At 36.9% G+C, this 18,836-nt stretch overlaps 2 protein-coding genes across 3 annotated transcripts; one reads left to right on the forward strand and one right to left on the reverse strand.

Annotated features, from left to right (window-relative positions):
* Window positions 1-313: 313 nt before the first annotated feature.
* LOC102698027 (polypeptide N-acetylgalactosaminyltransferase 5) lies at window positions 314-8,036 on the forward strand. The gene is made up of 10 exons (XM_006636464.3): window positions 314-2,145; window positions 2,251-2,417; window positions 2,657-2,776; window positions 2,940-3,075; window positions 3,989-4,108; window positions 4,581-4,698; window positions 5,008-5,337; window positions 6,554-6,634; window positions 7,366-7,524; window positions 7,703-8,036. Exons 1-10 carry the CDS (start codon window positions 917-919, stop codon window positions 7,841-7,843), a joined length of 2,601 nt encoding a protein of 866 aa, XP_006636527.2. The 5' UTR covers window positions 314-916; the 3' UTR covers window positions 7,844-8,036.
* Window positions 8,037-9,446: 1,410 nt separating this feature from the next.
* Window positions 9,447-14,084, reverse strand: LOC102698228 (ermin). Of its 2 annotated transcripts, XM_006636465.3 has the most exons (3): window positions 13,057-14,083; window positions 12,673-12,738; window positions 9,447-11,517 (listed from the first exon to the last, which is right to left on the reverse strand). In XM_006636465.3, the coding sequence occupies exons 1-3, from the start codon at window positions 13,745-13,747 to the stop codon at window positions 11,105-11,107; spliced, it is 1,170 nt and encodes a 389-aa protein (XP_006636528.2). In that variant the 5' UTR covers window positions 13,748-14,083; the 3' UTR covers window positions 9,447-11,104. The 2 variants fall into 2 exon arrangements, with proteins under 2 accessions (XP_006636528.2, XP_015214284.2); XM_015358798.2 differs by lacking the exon at window positions 12,673-12,738 and having other exon boundaries at window positions 13,057-14,084.
* Window positions 14,085-18,836: the final 4,752 nt, after the last annotated feature.

Consider the following 18,836-nt stretch of genomic DNA (forward strand, 5'->3'; position numbering starts at 1 on the left):
ATTCCTAAGCTTTGGTCTTGTGAACGTTTATCGCCACATCATTATTAACATTATAAACAGACAGTTTTTTTAAAAATATATACAAAATTTCAACATATATGTAGCCTACAATAACAGTCTTACTATTCTAGGATTAACATTCTGCACAAGTGTTTCTAAAAAGTTAAAAATTGTCAATAAAAGTTAGGCTTTTATTCAGGCCCAAACTAATTCCACAATAAATAAAAAACAGCAAGGGTCGGGGGGGTGGACGACACTTTTTAGTTTTCGGTGACGCACGCCTTTTCTACAGCCAGCCCACGGGATGTTATTTCTACAAACAGTCTACGTGTAACTTAAAAAAAACTTTCCCTGTACGTACTCACTTCAAACCAATGCTGGAGAGCCGACAAGCCGGGATTCAGGGAGTGTGCTCAGGTGGCTTACAGCGCGGTACAACTCGCCCATCAGGAAATGCAACCCTCCTCTCCTGGTTGCGTGAGGACATGGGTGAAAGTGAGACTCTTTTTCAAAGAAAATCAAATGCAAACGAAGTGCCTCAATCACTTTGAGTCCAATTAAAAATGATCGCAGTGACTTTCGGGGGCAAGCATAGGCGAACAACGTGGGAACTCGCGAAAGGTAAACGACCTGTTTAGGTGTTTTATTTATTTAAAAAGGGAAAATCGGACAGGCTGTTTTTTTATAGCATCTTTATTTTATGCGTCAGTTTGAAGCTTTTAAAATCGTTTTAAGGCTATCATTTGTCTTCGTAATTCATCGGAGCTAGCAGCCTGAATTGTAATGCCACGCAGGCACCCTCACAAAGCACTGCTCATAATATCGCACAAAGGACACTGGTACCAAACTGTGGTTCACGTCGATAATTTTGAATGTAGAACTTTTTTAACAAAACTACTGAACTAATACAAACACTATGAGGATAAGGAAATATTTCAGAGGCAGTGGACGTGTACTTGCGTTTGTTTTCATTGCCTCTGTCATTTGGTTACTTTTCGACATGGCAGCACTCAGGATGTCATTCAGTGATGTTAACAGTCAGCTTTTAAAAGAACTAATAATAAAGGAAAGGGAGGCACTCAGACGACAGACAACAAGCAGGATTCCTTTCCTGAAAAAAGCACCAAAACTTCCAGAGGTTAAAACAGAAATACAACAGACAAGTCATGTAAAACTGGAAAAACACGTCAAAAAGGATGCAGTTTATAAGAAAGAGGAAGATGTTAACAAGAAAAAAACAAATGTGAAATTTGCTCTTAAAGATATGGATCCTGTACTAAATAAAGCTTCAAAATCTAAAGGAAATGGGGAGTCTAAAGACACGCATGAGAAAACGGAGGTAAAAAGGGGCGGAAAACAAAGCAATAAAATTAAAGCAATGAAGTTGCCCCCAACCTTAAACACGAACATTTCCCTCCCCGTGGTAACTTTTAAAGTGAATAAGAAAGAAAACACAGTCAAAGGTCAACAACAAACAGACAAGGTGAGGCAGATCGCTTTAGAAGTACAAATAGGTAAAACCAATCCCGTCCCAAGGAAAAAAGCATCAATTGAAGAAGCAAGAAATTTGTCCAAAGCTCCTCCTGGCGTGAAGGATGAGGAACTGCACTTAATACATCAATTTGGACAAAAGTCTGGGCAGACAAATGTGACACTTTCAGTTATTTCGTTAAAAGAAACAAAAAGTAATGAGACGGATACAGGAGTCAAATCTCGGAATAAAACCGCTGCAAGTGTCAATGAAAAAAGTCTTGGTGGGACTGACAATTCTTTAAAGGTAAAACTTGCAGGGGATCACATTAAACAACCTGATAAAGCTGATTTGCTAAAAAATCGCACATCTAACATTGACAGCAAAAAGGATATCCCAAAACAAAAAGAAAGAGGTCCAAATTTCAAGAATGCAACCATGGAGGCAACAGAAAAGAATCCAGCGCATGATTCAGCCGTACACAGAGTGCTGCACATTGATGCAACACAAAGCCCAAGAGATCCCAGAGCTCTTGGGCAGTTTGGACACCCTGCTGCTGTCCCCAAGGACAAAGAAGAAGAGATGAGAAATCGGTGGAATGAGGGTTTTTTTAATGTGTATCTAAGTGACCTTATTCCATTGGACCGGGGTATCCCTGATACCAGGCCTCATGGGTAAGTGTGAAGATTTATACTTTAATACATTTATTTGTATACAGACTGCATTAAAAAAATCATGCACAAAATAATTTCTTTTTTTTTTCTGTGAACCTGTCATAGCTGTTCTGAAAAAGCAGTACACGATGACCTCCCATCTACCAGTGTGATTTTTTGTTTTGTGGATGAGGTGTGGTCCACCTTATTGAGGTCTGTGCACAGTGTTCTCAATCGATCTCCACCTCACCTCCTCAAAGAGATCATACTGGTTGATGACTTCAGTACCAAAGGTAAAGGACTTCTTAGCGTGTGAATTTCATCCTTCTTGCCACATGTGCTCCAGAAGAAGGTATTGTTGTAATTTAGGTTTTGGCATATCTGATTATTTTTGCCAATTGTTTTGGTTGCTTTGTCACAGCTTACAGAACATGTTGAGTTGAAAATGAGAATTGTCCTTTAGGGATATTCATCTCCCTGTTTTGTTGCTTATTATTCACCCTTTTGTCTTTTATCCTTTTAATATTTCAAGACTACCTCAAAGAAAAATTAGACAAGTATATGTCACAGTTTCCCAAAGTACGTATTATTCGCCTGAAGGAAAGACAGGGTCTAATACGAGCCAGACTTGCTGGAGCAGCTGTTGCAACAGGTAATTCTTTTGATTGCATTTCTATTTACAAAATATTAAATTCATTTGCTGTTAAAGTGCAGGACATTATCTAATATGAAGAGCGTCATGCAAATTCTGATTTGATTTTTTTTTCAGGCTTATGAACATTCATAGTGTTTGAAATCTGCTTTATTTTTTTAAGGTGAGGTTTTAACCTTCCTAGACTCGCATGTGGAGTGTAATGTGGGATGGTTAGAGCCACTGTTGGAGAGAGTTCATATGGACAGAAAAAAAGTTGCCTGCCCAGTTATTGAAGTGATTAGTGATAAGGACATGAGGTAATTGCTTTCTCTGTTGACTTAAAACATGAACAAACAAGAAAGATTATACAAGAGGAGAGTGCATTTAGCCTTGATTTTGTTAAGTAGCAGCTTACTAGTTCAAGAACCTCATCAGACCAGATCTTCCCTGATGATGTGGCATATTAGTCTTATCTGTTTACACTTCTACCCTTCAAAAAGTGCTTACTTTCCTAGTGCTACATACACACCTTTTGTAATTATTTCCCCCAGTCCCGTTTTCTCTATTTGTAGTGTTTACTTTTTTCAAAGGCCATTATCCGTTCTTTTAGATCTTTAAAGATCAGTTCTTTTTAATCTTAACCAAATCCAGCCTTCTCTCATCCCCACAGAGTAAAGAAGTCACAGCACGTTTGTAGGGTTCTGAAGTGTATTTCCCACAATGAAATAGATGTTTGCTCCAAATACGTATTTTTTCTTAACACAGTTATATTGTTAAGCACTGTCACATGCAATGGTATATAAAAAGGAAACCCATTTGTATACCCTTTTGGCTTTGAGAAAAAAACTTTCTCCCTGCTTTATTATCTGAAACCTTCAGAATAAACCTATTCCAAAGCTGTTCTTTGGCTTTTTGCATCCCTACAACTGAAACTTGTATTTCATTCAATCTGTATGAGGGATCTTTTAGTCCTAAAATCATTCTGGCTGTTCTTCACAAAATAGATTGTTTAATCTTAATTTAGGGCTAGCTTTACTCAAGTGCACAATGATTGTGTTGGTGTAGATAACTTGTTGTGATGTTTTCCTTTGAAGAAAAATGAAATTATAAAATACATAAATCCTTGTTATAACCAAGAGAAAATGGGGGAAATCAGTTGCCAGTTCTTGATAAATTGCTAAATATTTTAGTACATTTTCAAAATATTGTCACTTTTTATCTTTCCTTCAGCTATATGTTAGTCGACAATTTCCAAAGAGGCATTTTCAAATGGCCTTTGGTATTTGGATGGAAGCCGATCCCTGAAGAACTTGTAAAGAGAGAAAATATAAAGGATTCAGACCCTATAAGGTGATGTTGGTTAGGAGATGTTAGGATATTGGTTAGGATATTTTAAGACTGGAATTGAACTGCTTTTTATCTTCATATAATGTAGAAAAATAATGTTTATTACTGCTTAATCAATACCATTTCAAAACAGAACAAAAGGGAGGTCACCAACAAGAAAAGAACACTTGGTCCATCTTGTTCACTATGTTACTAATGTTTTATTATTTACCGCTTGCCCTGGGCACCTAACCTTCATGCAAAGAAGTACTTATTCCAAATGACATGGCTATATCCTCAAACATCCCTTTGGATTAACTTTGACAGTACATTTCAGGATTTTTAATGTGACAACAATGTACAATGTTGTATGTTTATATACATTATATGCCAATATTACTGTGAGCAATATTTATCTTTTCTAAAACGTGAAGGCTACATTTTAGATCTCCACTAGTTCTCCCATTTTAACAATTTGTCAATATTTGCTTGGTAGATGCCCTGTTATGGCTGGAGGGCTTTTTTCAATTGATAAGAAATACTTCTATGAAATTGGGACATACGACCCAGGACTCAATGTGTGGGGTGGAGAAAACATGGAAATCTCTTTCAAGGTATTTTAAAATTTCAGATACTCATAAAATATGCTTTAAAATGTATGCTTTTTCCCCAGGTACAATCTTGAGAACCAAGCTTTAATAAACAATGCATAGAAGTAAATTTCAGAATATAATATGTTACTGGCACAAAGTTTGTGAAAGTTGCAGTAAGATAATGTTTATATTTGCCTTTCCCCAGGTAATTTCAGCAGTAGTGTTTTAGAATTTTTTTACTGGCTATTTAAAATTGTTTTCTCTCTGAATACAAGTGCAATAGAGAAGGTGTTGCAGATTGTAAACATGTTTTTCTTATTTTTGATTCAGATTTGGATGTGCGGAGGAGAAATAGAGATCATCCCTTGTTCGCGAGTGGGACATATCTTTAGGAATGAAAACCCATATAAATTTCCCAAAGACAGACAGAAAACAGTGGAGAGGAACCTGGCTCGAGTGGCAGAGGTGTGGTTGGATGAGTACAAAGACTTATTCTATGGGCATGGCTATCACCGTCTTCTGGACCAGAACCACATAGACATTGGCGATCTCACTGAACAGATCCAGCTGCGGAAGAATCTGAAGTGTAAAAGCTTCAAGTGGTACCTGGACAATATCTATCCCGATATGGAGGCGCCTTTACTGAGAGCTGAAGGCCTGGTAAGTTAAGTTTACATGTGAATTAATGAGTTAAAGGAGGGTGGCGAAGTGGTTAGCATTGCTGGTTCGATTTCTTGGGTGCTATCTTGTAGAGTTTACTGTATATGTTCTCTGTGTGTTCAGATGGGTGTCCTCCACGTGCTCCCATTTCCTCCCACAATCCATTGGGATTGTTGTTATTAAATCTCGGTAACAAAATAAACTCATTGATGTCATAGAAAAAAATTTAACATTTCAAAATTGTGAACTTTGTGAAAGTACTGTAAGTCGTCATGTTGTTGTAAACTCACATTAAAGTTTGCACGAATAGCGACGTGATGCAGTCCTTCCTGCTCGCTAGTCTCCGTAATAAGTAATGAAAAGCGATTTACGAGCAAATAAATACGGGTTGTGGAGCAGACATTTCACAGCAGAAATGTTCCAATGGGATCTGCATGCAAGTAGTATTTGTCGGCAAAACCGTCTCGAAATCGACAGCGATCTTTCTATTGGATTAAAAAAGATGTATTAAAAAGCCTACTTGTTTACAATGTCATAGGGTCACACACTTCTCCGGAAGTTTTGTTGCCTCGTTCTGAATCGCAGAACATGGCAATGTGCATACCTGGAAGTTTTGTGAAGTGAATCTGAGGTTTTACAAGTTACTGCGTACATTATACTTTTATTGCAGTTTGAAATGCACTCATTAGTGCCTCTACAGCTATTCAGAGCAACACTTTACTGACTTTCTAGCAGCTATAAAGCATTACCTACTGATGGTTTTCTTCAATTTTTGATTCTCTCTCAAATTAAGCTATTAAACTAACAACCAATTTCTAGCGATTATTTTGTCCTATAGTGTTTGAAAAGGAATTTCATTAATTTTTCATTTTCTAAACTTCCATTTACCTTAGAAAGGCACCATTGTATTTCCTTTATGAAAAGGAAGTTATATTTGGACAAAGAACTTTCAATTATTTCTGAGATTTCAAAAGTTTAATTCAGGGTCTGTGTCAAATTCATTTATGGAATTGTGTTTGCAGTGTTTAATACATGCTATGCCAGTGTCTATGTGCTATCCTTTGTTTGCTCGCGTCTCATTCCATGAGTCACAACTAAAGTGTTAATTTCAGTATTCCAGTCCAGTCCAGGTATTCAAACTTACTATTTTTGCTACTGATGTATAAGAAGTATTTTTAATTATTTTTCTTTGATTTGTTTTCTTGTCTTTTGATAGGTTTTCAATCTTGGTACTAGAAAATGCCTTCATATGGAGAACAAAAAGCTTTCATTCAAAGTCTGTGATCTTAGCCAAGAGGTAAAAAAAACACTAATTGTATTTTCCACAGCGTACAAAGTGCTTTTGGTTTTCTAAGCAATTTTTCAGGCTGCAATTAATTTTTAAATATAGTTATTTGATGGATTGCTGAATTGTGTGAGGCCTATCATCTGTAACCCTGTTAAATTCTGCTCAAGTAAATACTCTGTAATAGATGAGATAGATCATGTCCCTCAAAAGCTTAACAGTGCTAGGGTATTTGTGAACTGACAGATTCATGACGGCAAATTTGTAAATTTGCAAGTTTAATCCGGCCTCCTGTTAAAGCCATTTTTAAACACAGTTCTGTTCTAGTTTTCTAAATGAAGCATTTCATTCAACATTGCTTTAAACCTTATATTAATATTAGGAGATTCTAATTCCATCAAATGGAAAAGGCGAATATTCAATAAAACTCTTAAGAAAAATTTTGCACGATTATATTTATAGTATTGCAATTTAATTACTGACAGAAAGCTGAGCTGTCATTTCAGAAAGTATTTAAAAGCAGCTTGAAAAAGATGTAAGGTATTTCAGAAAATCAGATTAATTTCCATAAAAGGCAACATTCTTAAAAAGCATGATTATTCTTAAAAGCAAATTGTTGTAAGCATTAAAATATCCCACAACGTGCACATGAAATGCACATGGAGTTTAATTATTGAACATTGTATGCAAGGTGAATAGAAAATAGTTATGCAAAATTAACATCTGCAGTGTCGTTTCTTTAGAGCCAGCATTTCAATCACACTTGGTTGAGAAACATCAGACAGCAAAATCTTTGTCTTAGTGTGAAGAATGGTGGAGAAAATGTTGGCCTAGAGCAGTGTGACAATGCAAAACCTCATCTGCGCTGGCTGCATAAATCACTTGTTTTCAATCCGTCTTTGGTGAGTGAAGCTTGTGGAGTTTTTTCAGAAGTACTCTTGGTCTAGTATTTTTTTTGTAACTGCCTGTATTAACCAAATAAGAACAGTTCCAGTGATTTACTTTTTTTATTCAATTGCATGGTTTGCTTGGCAAACTTAATGTCAAAAGTTACATATTCTTTTTTTTTTCCCCTGTTAGGTGGACCATCTTGTTTCAGAACATCTTCCTCAGAGCATGTGTTTAGAAGGTGATCATTCTGGAAAGAAAGTCTATTTGAATAAGTGTAATCCTGACAACCAGTTTCAGAAGTGGCACCTAACAAACTATTATGCGGAATAAGGCAGACCTCTGACCACATGAGGATTCAAAAGTCAACAATTAAGACTTGGAAATAATGAGGATGGTTTGCAGATAATCCTTTTGACAAGACCTTGATTTTATCTGGGGATAATGTTACGTGTTTTTATGGCGGTGCTTTAATTTTTTGTTTTCTTTGTATTTGTTTTCCCGTTTATTAAATTGTTTACATGCACCTCTGTGGACTAAGTTTGTCCAATCAATGTTCCTTACAGTTTTCTTCCAAAGTCACTCTTGAAGATGATCATTTGAGTTATATTCTAAGTGGTACAGGTTTCTCTAGCCTGTATCACACAGCTACATTTTGGCAAATGCATTAAGGAAACTAAAACTTTAAGATACAGTATTTGAAACTGGTATCAAAAACACTTGATGATGGGGTTTGTATTTCCTGCTTAATACTGGTCTTATATTTTAGATGGGGTAGTTAAGGATCTGTAATCCCAAAGTATATAGCAATGAATGGGAACAAAAACTAATTGCTTTGAATTTTCCTGTTTCTGTTACTCTGTTGTTACAGGTGTGTTTTCTGTAGTATTTTAGGATTACAATAATGCACTGAAAGCAGGCAATGCAGTTAACTCTTAAATTTTGTATATTATAAACATTTGTAAATCATTCCTTTTCCATGAATCAGAACCCAAATTTATAAAACTTTCAATGTACAATAAAGATTACGATGACAGTGAAAGTAGATTGTTCTGAAAACCTATTTGAGTGTTGTTTGTTATTTAAGCAGCTTACTGAATATTTGCAAACAGTGAATTTTAAACATGGGGCATTAAGATTTTCCTAAACAGAACTGTACAGATTGATTACATTGTTATAACAATTTAATGTGTGGTAGTAAATATACACATGTTCTGGTCATGCTTCAAAAACTGGTAAATTACTTGATGTGGAAAAGCAGGAGCTGAATGGTTTTTAAATATCAGCTGCAATGTTAGTTTCTCCTTAGTCTTTTTGGAATTACAGACTTTTAAGGAGCAATTATTATGCTCAGTTTGCAGTCTGCTTCTACCATAAAATGATACAAGAAATACGTTTTCCTCGTTGCTGCCACTAGAGGTCACTTATGTCCTTAGGTAAACTTTATTCACAGGTTTAAAAAATGTTAAAGCATACTTGGAATTCAATAATCATTACTGAATGTGATGTCTTTCTGAATAGTTATTTTCTAAGTGAAGAAATATATAAATACCTTTATTTTTGGCTTTACGCTTTTTGTAATTCTTGGTGTTAATGCATTGGCTTAAAGAATTGCCTATATTTGGTTCAATGAAATACAACCTTTTCTATTTTTCATTTAATTCTGTGAAATTGGATTAAGAAACTTGACTGTGGCTGAATCCCTTTCATTTTGCTAAGTATGCATTAGTGGATGCTTTGTCATTGTATATTGATTTCTTAATCCACATACCTGTCTGTACCATGTCTGTTACTGTGTATTCATTTATAGAGTTGAGATACTTAAATAAGCATTCTGAACATTGCATTTGAACATCTACATTTAAAAACAAAGCATTTTACATTTTTGTCATTCATAATTGAGAACTAATAAACAAGTAATCTAAAACTCCATTACTGATGACAAAGTAAAAATCTTTATTTCTCTCAATAATGTTTTTCCACTGCAATGCAAAGTATTAATGACACAAAATCTGCAGCATGAATAAAATAATGTACATATTCAAAAGCATAAATGTATCCATTACAGAAAGCCAGCCACATGCTCTGTTGAACTTAGTTTAGGTTAAATAGAATATTTCTGTTACTGCTTGACTTCTGTGTATTTATGGCATTAAAAATGTCAGGCAGATGTGGTTGTATAAATATGACTGTTTTTTTCCAGTATCCCATGAATTGGAATATAATGTCATTTGATATTAAATATTCAATTTCTTTTAAGAAAATTCTCCAGCAATAATCGTACAGTATGTGTCTGGTATGTTTATTATTTTGTCTTTTTGCCTGTTCTGCGTAAATCAGGTAAAATATTTTTTTCTTAGTATCATTAAGGACAACTACATGGTTTTAATCAAAGGGAAGTTATTGCTATTATGTTTCAGCTAAGTATCAAACAGTTCATTGTCATGCTTAATTAGTTCCATGCAATTGTTTCTTACTAGGCATAGGCTCAATAGAAATCTAAGCTTGGTCTCTGCAATGTATCTGCATGGTCTGCAGGAACTCAGCCAGTCACAGTTGTTACCAAACACTAAAGGTCAGCTTGGTATTTGGGTTAACAAGTAGGATTATCGACCTCTAATTTTCTTTTTTGAATAAATTACAGATTGTAATTACCTCCTTAATAATATACTGTATATTAAATTTGTAGTGTCTATTCTATCTTTGCATCTAATCCTTTTATTAAGAATAAAGAGATTATATTTGTTAAATTTTTAAAGGTTACAAAGAGTCAATCTGAAGTGTATTCATGGAACATGCAGTTCAATTTATGGTGCTGGTCAACATAAGTTGCTGATCCAGTCGTACTATGTATCTTTGGAGGATGTGACACTGTCAACAAACAGATCTATCCAAAGTACTCGTGTTAAGACAATCAACAATTTTTACGATCCTATACTGTTATTATTATTGGATCATTTATAGTACAGATTTTGTTACTTTCATCATGTATGAAAGAGAAGGCCTTGAGTTATTCACATTACATTCTTAATTCATTTGTAAATCCTTAAAGAAAGGACTATTTTTTACCTGCATTTTCTTTCTTATTTTGATTATACCTATGTCACAAGGAGTTCTGCTTCAATCATTTTCAGTTCTGCTTAAGTTATTAACTATTGTTGCTGTTCTAATCATGAGTATATACTTCATATACTTGACTTCCAGATTGATGCACAATGGTTTACTTCTCCTATGCATTTCCACTTTCATTTATTGCTTTTAAGAAGTTCATTCAAAACATTAGCAACAGCAGATAATATCACACCATGAACCATGTCATTATCACATACACAATATGAACATGGAATGATATAACTAACCCTCTACCTAACGGCTAATTGTCAATCCTTTAACAGCTTCTGTGGGACAAATCTGAATACAATCTAGTGTATTTCTGGACTAAAAATTAATATTCCACTATAACTGCATGCCAGGTTGTAATATGAATGATAACATTCTATTATTCTATTATGTTTTCAAGTATAATAATATTGTTTTATCCCACCTCTTAGCTGCTAGTAAAGGTTTCTCCACCCCCCGAATTTTGTTTTACATTTAGATGTGCATCATCGACTCAAACTCATCGATTCTTTGTTTGGTGTTTCCTTTTCTGATTTTGCGATAGGACACTGTGTTGTACTTGGAATAGCTGTGCCTGTTAATGTCAGGCTTCTTCCCACTACTGGGTATTTCACCTGAAGCCTGTGCACTGGCGACAGGGCTCTGCGAGCCATTTTCCTGCTGCGTCTCATCCCCGGACTCCACGCCGTTTTCATCTTGGATCTCGTTCAGGAGCTCCTCGTTCTCGCTGCTATCTGGCTCTTCGGAGTTCTCTACCTCGGGTGCCACAAAGGCGGCCTCTGTGTCCTGCGGCGACAGCTCGGGCTCCACCAAAGCAGCGCCATTTTCCTGGCATTCCTCTTTGTTCGGGGTGAGAGGCACCGCCAGCGCCTTCTCGGGCACGAAGACTGCAGTGGACAGTGTTCAAAATGACGGGTTAGGTTACAATTAATTCAAACAACGTATGAACGTATGCAAATTACTACATCATGGATGGAACTGCATTGGTGATAATGTATCATCATCGTTTTTAAACGTTTTATTTAACGATGAAAGGATTTACAAATACAACATATATGTAAAATAATTTACTGCTTTCATCTTTCATTTTATGATTCTATTATGTTTTTATATAATTACCTATTTAGATTATGCCAGCATAGCTATGGAGGTTTCATACAGAAATATGGTCAGACAAAACACAACAACCTCCCAACAATCTAGATAAAAGTCTGCATCATCCTCTTTCACAGAATGAAGTCTCAGTGGGACCACAAACCTAGTCCAGGCTTCTTAGTATTTGTTCAACCTTTCTGCTTGTAACCTAAGAGGAAAATGTGATATTTTCCATTATATAAATCACCTTTGCAACATTGATCAATTTTTCTGGTGTTCAAATGGTATGTCTAGTATGTATCACTTTTTTAAGATTTACGTACCGAAAATATTATTGTGGAAATTTGTTTTGAAACAAAGAGCTTGTTGCTCTGGCACTTAGGTATCTTAGAGACAAATGGAGCCTTCTGTCTATGAACACTTCTCAAATGGCTAAACCTTTTAGCCATGAGAAAATGGAAGAACCTCACTCTCTGTCCGCATTTTGCAAGATAATGGACATTACCTAAAAATACATTACACCGTACACATCATACTTCACTTCAGGTCTAAATGGATCTGATCTAAATGGTATCCAGTTTTCTTGACATTTCCATTTCATTTGGTAAATATGCTGGGCTTCATTCACAAAGTAGATTCTCCAGACAAACATTTCTAAGTTCTTTGTCACAAAGATGGCTGACATTATGTCCCACAAACCTGCTCTAAAGGAATAAAGAAAACTGACCTGAAAAATTGAAAATATTCATGTCCTTTATAGTAAAGCCACTGGTCTGATTAACAAATGTTAATTTATGTGTTTGAGGGGTTGGATCAGGGATATGCATATTACAATGCATAATTACAGTTTAACCAAATGGAAGAACGTAAGCTTTAATAAGACTATTTCTGAATACCCTTTCTTGACATCCTTGCTTTAATTTGACAAATAAATGGCAGTCAGTTACCTTCCACCTGCAGTTTTTCAGTTGTTGCAGACGTAACAGGCTCAGGGCCTGAAGTCTCTTCCAGTGCTGCAGCATAAACAACTTGAATAGTCTCAGAAATGGCCAATTAAAAACAAGGACGTTAACAATATAAAATCACCATTTTACGCACACTCAAGCTTAAAATTTGTCACAAGGATTAATACAAAACAATGTAGAACTCTGATTTACAGTAGGTACCTGATAAATGATTTTAAAGAACCAAATTCTTTGTGTTTTTTTACTCACTAAAGCTTATATAGTCACAAGAAAGAGACATGAAACCATCACAGGAAAAAAAAAACTATTATCTTCTGTTTCTGTTTTTGAGTTTTTTATAAATGTAAAGTTAAAATGATCCCTTACCTTCTTCTGAATTGTCCTCAGAGCTTTGCTGTGTTTGGGATTCAAAAAGAGAGCTTTCCTCATCAGTTTTCTTTTCTTCCTGATCTACAGAAAGTGTTTCCCTGACACTTCTGTCTGCTTCACTTGCACTTACATCCAGTGTGGTAATTGCTGTGTTTGTTTCATTGCTGAAAACAGATGTTGCGTCATGACCAAGTCCCTTTGTGTCAGGTACTGGTTCATCAGTGGTGTTGCTGGCATCATTGACAGCCTCCGTTTCTACTGGATCTTCTGCTGGTGTCTCAGTCTGGGCATCTGGGTCTGATGGAGTAAGTACCTCATGGGACCCACCAGTGTCAATAGCAGAGCCATCGGCTTCAGTGAAGGGTTTGCTGACATCAACTTTGGCTTCTGGAACAATCACATCAGCGTCGAAATCGGGTTTGATAGTATTCATGTCATTTCCAAGGGCATGCTTGTTTTCACTTTCTTGAGCATCAGAGTCAGATGGGCCTGTATTGCCAACAGTCTCAGATGCAACAATATGAGCCTCTTCAAGCATGTCAGTTACCACAGCTCCAGCAATCTCAAGTTCAGTGATGGTACTGCTATCCCCACAACCGGCAATGATTTCAACCACTTGCGAGTGGACTTCTGTAATTGTATTCCTTTCCACATCCATCAATGTGGCGAAATCAGCTTCTTCAGCCATTTCCGTAGTTCCTTCCCCGTGCAAACACCCCTAGGTCAATATTATAATCTCTTCTCTTCGATATTATAATCTCAATATTTTAATGCTTAAATGCGTATGCAAAAAACAACAACAATTTCACTTGATTTTGTCTATTGTGTCCTGAGGAATTTTCCAGCCTGTTTGTATCTAGACAAGGACTTGATTGGTAGAAAGTCAATGTGCCCCTGCCCTGCCAAAAGCCCTTCGATCCAGCTGTCCAATCAAAAAACGTTTAATTGCTTACAATTATCCAGTTAGATAATAAGAGAAGGCACCATCTTGCATTTTAATAAATGAATAATGTGAGGCAGTCAGGCTTTTGTGCTGGTGCGCGATGTAATTCTTTAAGCATGTTGGGGCAATGATGAACAAAGGTTTTGTGTTGTGTCAATAAATAGCTCTTTGTCCATTTTCTTCAACAAATGAAGTGATTGTCCTAAATCTTTAATCCTTCCTGAGTGACCACCTTCTCTCTTACCCATTTTTTGCTGCTAGATTAACATTCCCAAACAGTTTTAGTGATCATGCTTGCGTAAAGTACTGTAAGCGGGTCACGTACTCTAAATTCTCACAGAACCTTTTCTCCAATATACACAAGGTTATACATATACAGTAACTGTATTTTAGGTAATAACCCTTAAAATAACTTACTGTTTATTACGTAATATTAGTGCCTGGAAAAGGATAACATCTTCTAAGATTTCATGAAAAAATACATGCTAAAAAGAAAACACAAAATTCTCAAAATTATATTTGAGTTATGGAATTTTAATTTAGCTGACAGTGTATAGACTTTTATCAAATACAAGTATTAACTGGCTTTGTTCAAAGTTAATCTTCTGTTGTTTTAGTATGTGTTCACATACTTCATATTTTGTATATTGAATTTTGTACCATTGTATGTAATTATTCAAAATAGTTTTTTAAAATCTGGCTCTTTAAGATAATTAAGGGCTTAGTTGAAGGCAGCAATACCATTTTTCATTGTTCCTTATTATAAAAAAAATATTGAGAATGAGATCTATGCAAATTTGAAATAACTCTTTGTTTTTAAAATAGCTTATAGGTTCTGTAAGACTGAAATGATTCCATCTATGGCTCACTTCTGCACTGATCTTTAAACTCCATACTGTACATTTTTACATGTGAAAGCATTGTAAAACACTGTATTTAAATTATTAAACTGCATTTGACCCTGAGTACCTATCACTACACTATAGTATAAAGGGATGCTCATAAACATAAACAAGTCAACTTACTCAAGAATAAACAATCTCAGCACCACATAGGTACAGACGTCTAGTTAGTTTGCTAATGTATTATGAGAGATTAAACACAGACCTCAGCTCTTTTGGGATGGAAGAAATCAATTGGAGGGCTGGCTAAATACCAAAAGTGTAGTCAGAGAATATGCTCTGTTGGTTTCTGTCAAATGCCCTAAGTAACCAAGCAGATGAAATGAAGAAGATAACTGAGTTCCAAAAACAGCCAGAGAGAGGAAGTATGTGCCTGGTCTGACTTCAGCACCATTTTTATCAACCTCTCTTCAGTATATAAATAAACTCTTACACAGTGAAAAATGAAAAAGAGATATAGATGTTTTTTTTCAAATGCTGTCAGCATGAAAAAAAATACATTTGCTCTATCGTCATAGCATGGGATTGAGTAATACTGGACGTTACCTAAAAAACATTCTGTTTTCACAGTTTGTTATTTTTTCTTGGCACAAGCCTGTTTTTTATTTTCAATGAAAGAAGCAAACTAGTGGACCTTATAAGCTTTGACGCTACACCATCTGAGCCTTGCAGCAGTTTGTGAAATTGCTTTGTTTACTACAGGTTTCACAAAATGTATGACTGAAAGTTTCCATTTCAGTGAAAAAAATACAAATGTCACCTTCTTTACTAATGTATTTTTCTTTTATTCTAAAAGCTGTCATAGAATTGAACTGTGTAACCTCCATTTCTTTGTGTGTGTCTTCTCAAAACTACGGACGTTAAAGAAATCCACCTTAAGTAGATGACCATTAAGTGTTCTATTTATCTAATAAATAGTTAGGTTCTGTCAAACTTATTTTTTGTCAATTAGCACATCTTTTAAAACATAAGATCTTGTGCGTCTTACCAGTTAAACCATTCTGAAAAATGTTCCTATTGCACAAGACTTTCTTTATTTAACAAACACTATTGTGTGGTGTTGTGGTTTCAGACAGCATAGCACTACATGATTCTTTAATGAACAAGGGCGTTACAGTGTCTTAGTTCTGTTTCCACTGAATTATCAGTTAAAACCTTTTTATAGTTAGGAGAAAAAAGTGCTTGGTCATGTTCTGGTTATTATGACACGAATAAGACAATAAAGTTCATGTTCAAATGACAAAAAATATAGCAATATAGCATTAAATTATGATATTTGTAAATGCCACTATCCTCAAATATCTTTAAATATCTGAGTCAGTGCTAAAAGGGGTTAAAAAAACCTTGGTCCAATTTTCATTTTTTCCTTTGGCTTACATACATAATCACCAAACAAGGATACAGATCATGAATACAGATCATGGGGTATTCCTTGACAATGTACCATATACCTGCCCTTTATTAACATGTTATAAAGCCACATCTGACTAAAATACATTGAAGTCTGTTAAATGCTTTTGTCATCTGAACAAAACTAGTACTTTTTCAGGAAGAGTTTTCTAGCTACCTTACACTCCTTTTCCAAATACTACAGGAAGGAACATATGGCTCCAGCAATGCAGTGCAATGACCTATAGTGGAGTTAAAAAATTAAATCGTGAAGTCTTTGATTTCTTAAGTAGAACTAGTGAACACGTTGGATTTCAAAGATATAGTAGTGAACTCCCTCTCTGCTTAGTTGTAGAGCATTCATAATTGTAGCACTCTTATCATAATTTATGCTAGACTAGCCCACTGTGGGGGACACTTATTACTTCTGGTGGTATATGCACCCAAAGAGGATAGCAATGACCTGGAGAAAGACGCATTTTACGATCAGATGACATCCAGTCAGTACAGTCAAAGTGAGCCCCGGACCTAGGACAGCTGGCTACGAAAATATAATTGGATCTTTTGGCTCTTGGAAGACGAACAACACTTCCCACCATCTACTCTCGTTTCGCTCTTCCGAAGGTCTGTTGGTAACGGGCTCATGGTTCCAGAGGTACGACATTCACCAGTTCACATGGGTTTCCAATGATGGAAAGACAAAGAATGAACTGGATCATATTTTAACATGCCAGCTCAGTATTGTCAAAACCTATTGTGTGTACCGAGGAGCAGAGGCACCTGCAAATACAGACCATCACCTACTGGTTGCCGACATATTGGATTCTTTTTGCCCTGTTCATAAACATAAGGCACAGCCGGCATTCAACATCCAGATTCTATTAGATGATTCCACCAAGGCGCACAAGTATAATGATGCCATCGAGAACAAGTTTTTGACATTAGGTGACCTACCAGACGACATAGAGGCAGCGTGGTCCCCAAAAGCCAAGCCACCTGTAATATGGCCAAGGATACTGTCGGCTACAGAAAGACCTGCAGACAACCTTGGCTATCTGATGATGCCATGGATACACTGGACACAAAAGCTGGACACATCTAAATGGTAAAAGGGAGGAATGTAAGCAACTGCAAGGCATTTTCAGGACAAAAGCAAAACACGACAGGGAAATCTAGTACCAGTCACTGGCCAGTGAGGCTGAGGAAGGCCTGAAACATAACAACTTAAAAGTAGCCTACAAGATCATGAATAAGATACAGGGATTACCCAGTAATCATAGAAGTGTCCCAGTTCTAAGGGCCAATGGCACATCTTGTTCTAGCCAGGCAGAGATTCTCCAGAGGTGGCGCAAGCATTTTTCCAGGGCGTTGAACCAACCCCCAGCTGCACCATGCGTGAACCTTGATAACTTCTCTATCGCTACCACGGATGATCCATCCATGTCTACAGACGCCCCGAGCCTGGCCGCAGTCTGCATCGTGGTCTACAAGCTGTGTTACGGTCAAACCCCAGGCCAGACAGTATCCCGCCAGAATCTTTGAGGTGTGCAGTGGAGCCAGTCAGCATCGCCCTTTATGAATGCTTTCTTCGGGTATGGTCATATGAGCAGATTCCGGCGGAATGGAAGGACAACATCATCCTTGCACTGTATAAAGGCAAAGGACCAAAAATTGAGTGCACCAGCTATACACTAATCATGCTGCTCTTGGTCCCGGTTGGGTTTCACAGCAGACTGTTCAACAATGGATGCCATCCTTGTCCTCAGGCTTTTGTCTGAGAATCATAGAGAGTTTAACCGCCCGCTCCAGATTGCCTTTGTTGAATTGAAAGCGGTTTTCGACTCGGTTGATCGTCAGGTTCTGTGGAAGGCCTGGAGGGGGATTGGGGTTTCTGGCCCTTCTTTAAAACCTCATCAGGAACCTCCACGAGGGTACCACTGCCAAAGACTGGCTGCCCTTGCTATAAGATCCTTACAGAGGTTGTGGCGCAAGCAGAAGGTCCAGGTCAGCACTAAAATCAGTCTACTAAACCTCTGTTCTGCCAATTCTGCTTTATGGTTCGGAATCCTGGACCCTACTATCACGCAACATACAAATGCTCCAGTCCTTCCACATGCGGTGCCAACTCCAGATTCTCCGGATTTGCTGGCTTGACTAATGCGCAACTTGGATGTTGCCACTCACACGGGTCTGGAGCCCATCACAAACACTGTTGCACGTCACCGACTCGCTCTCTTCAGCCATGTCACACTTCTCAACAATTCCACCCCTGCCGATGGAGCCATGGAGTGCACTGTTGCCTTCCGAACAGAGAGACACACTCCACCAGGCTGGAGGAGGCCGCCGGGCCGCCCACATCGTAAATGGGTCCAGCAGGTCGGTGATGGTTGCCCATCCACTATACTGAAGGAATGGAACCATGCCACCGGACATGGCCATACAAGATCGGCACTGTGGACCTCTGTTGTCCAGGCATTGTGATGATGATATCTTAATGTGGACAAAGACTGAGCAAACTTTTAAGACTAAGCAAAAACCTAGTT

This window comes from Lepisosteus oculatus, chromosome 12, assembly GCF_040954835.1.
Source record: "Lepisosteus oculatus isolate fLepOcu1 chromosome 12, fLepOcu1.hap2, whole genome shotgun sequence".
Taxonomy (NCBI): Eukaryota; Metazoa; Chordata; class Actinopteri; order Semionotiformes; family Lepisosteidae; genus Lepisosteus; species Lepisosteus oculatus.

What these genes read in the sequence shown, in the direction of transcription:
- LOC102698228 (XM_006636465.3), bottom strand. Translation starts at nt 13,747, where the DNA reads ATGGCTGAAGAAGCTGATTTCGCCACATTGATGGATGTGGAAAGGAAT. An exon ending in TGAGGACAATTCAGAAGAAG is followed by an intron (nt 12,739 to 13,056) that starts GTAAGGGATCAT and finishes TTTATGCTGCAG; the next exon opens with CACTGGAAGAGACTTCAGGC. An exon ending in TGAAAAACTGCAGGTGGAAG is followed by an intron (nt 11,518 to 12,672) that starts GTAACTGACTGC and finishes TGTCCACTGCAG; the next exon opens with TCTTCGTGCCCGAGAAGGCG.
- LOC102698027 (XM_006636464.3), top strand. Translation starts at nt 917, where the DNA reads ATGAGGATAAGGAAATATTTCAGAGGCAGTGGACGTGTACTTGCGTTT. An exon ending in ACATGGAAATCTCTTTCAAG is followed by an intron (nt 4,699 to 5,007) that starts GTATTTTAAAAT and finishes TTTTTGATTCAG; the next exon opens with ATTTGGATGTGCGGAGGAGA. An exon ending in TTGTTTTCAATCCGTCTTTG is followed by an intron (nt 7,525 to 7,702) that starts GTGAGTGAAGCT and finishes TTCCCCTGTTAG; the next exon opens with GTGGACCATCTTGTTTCAGA.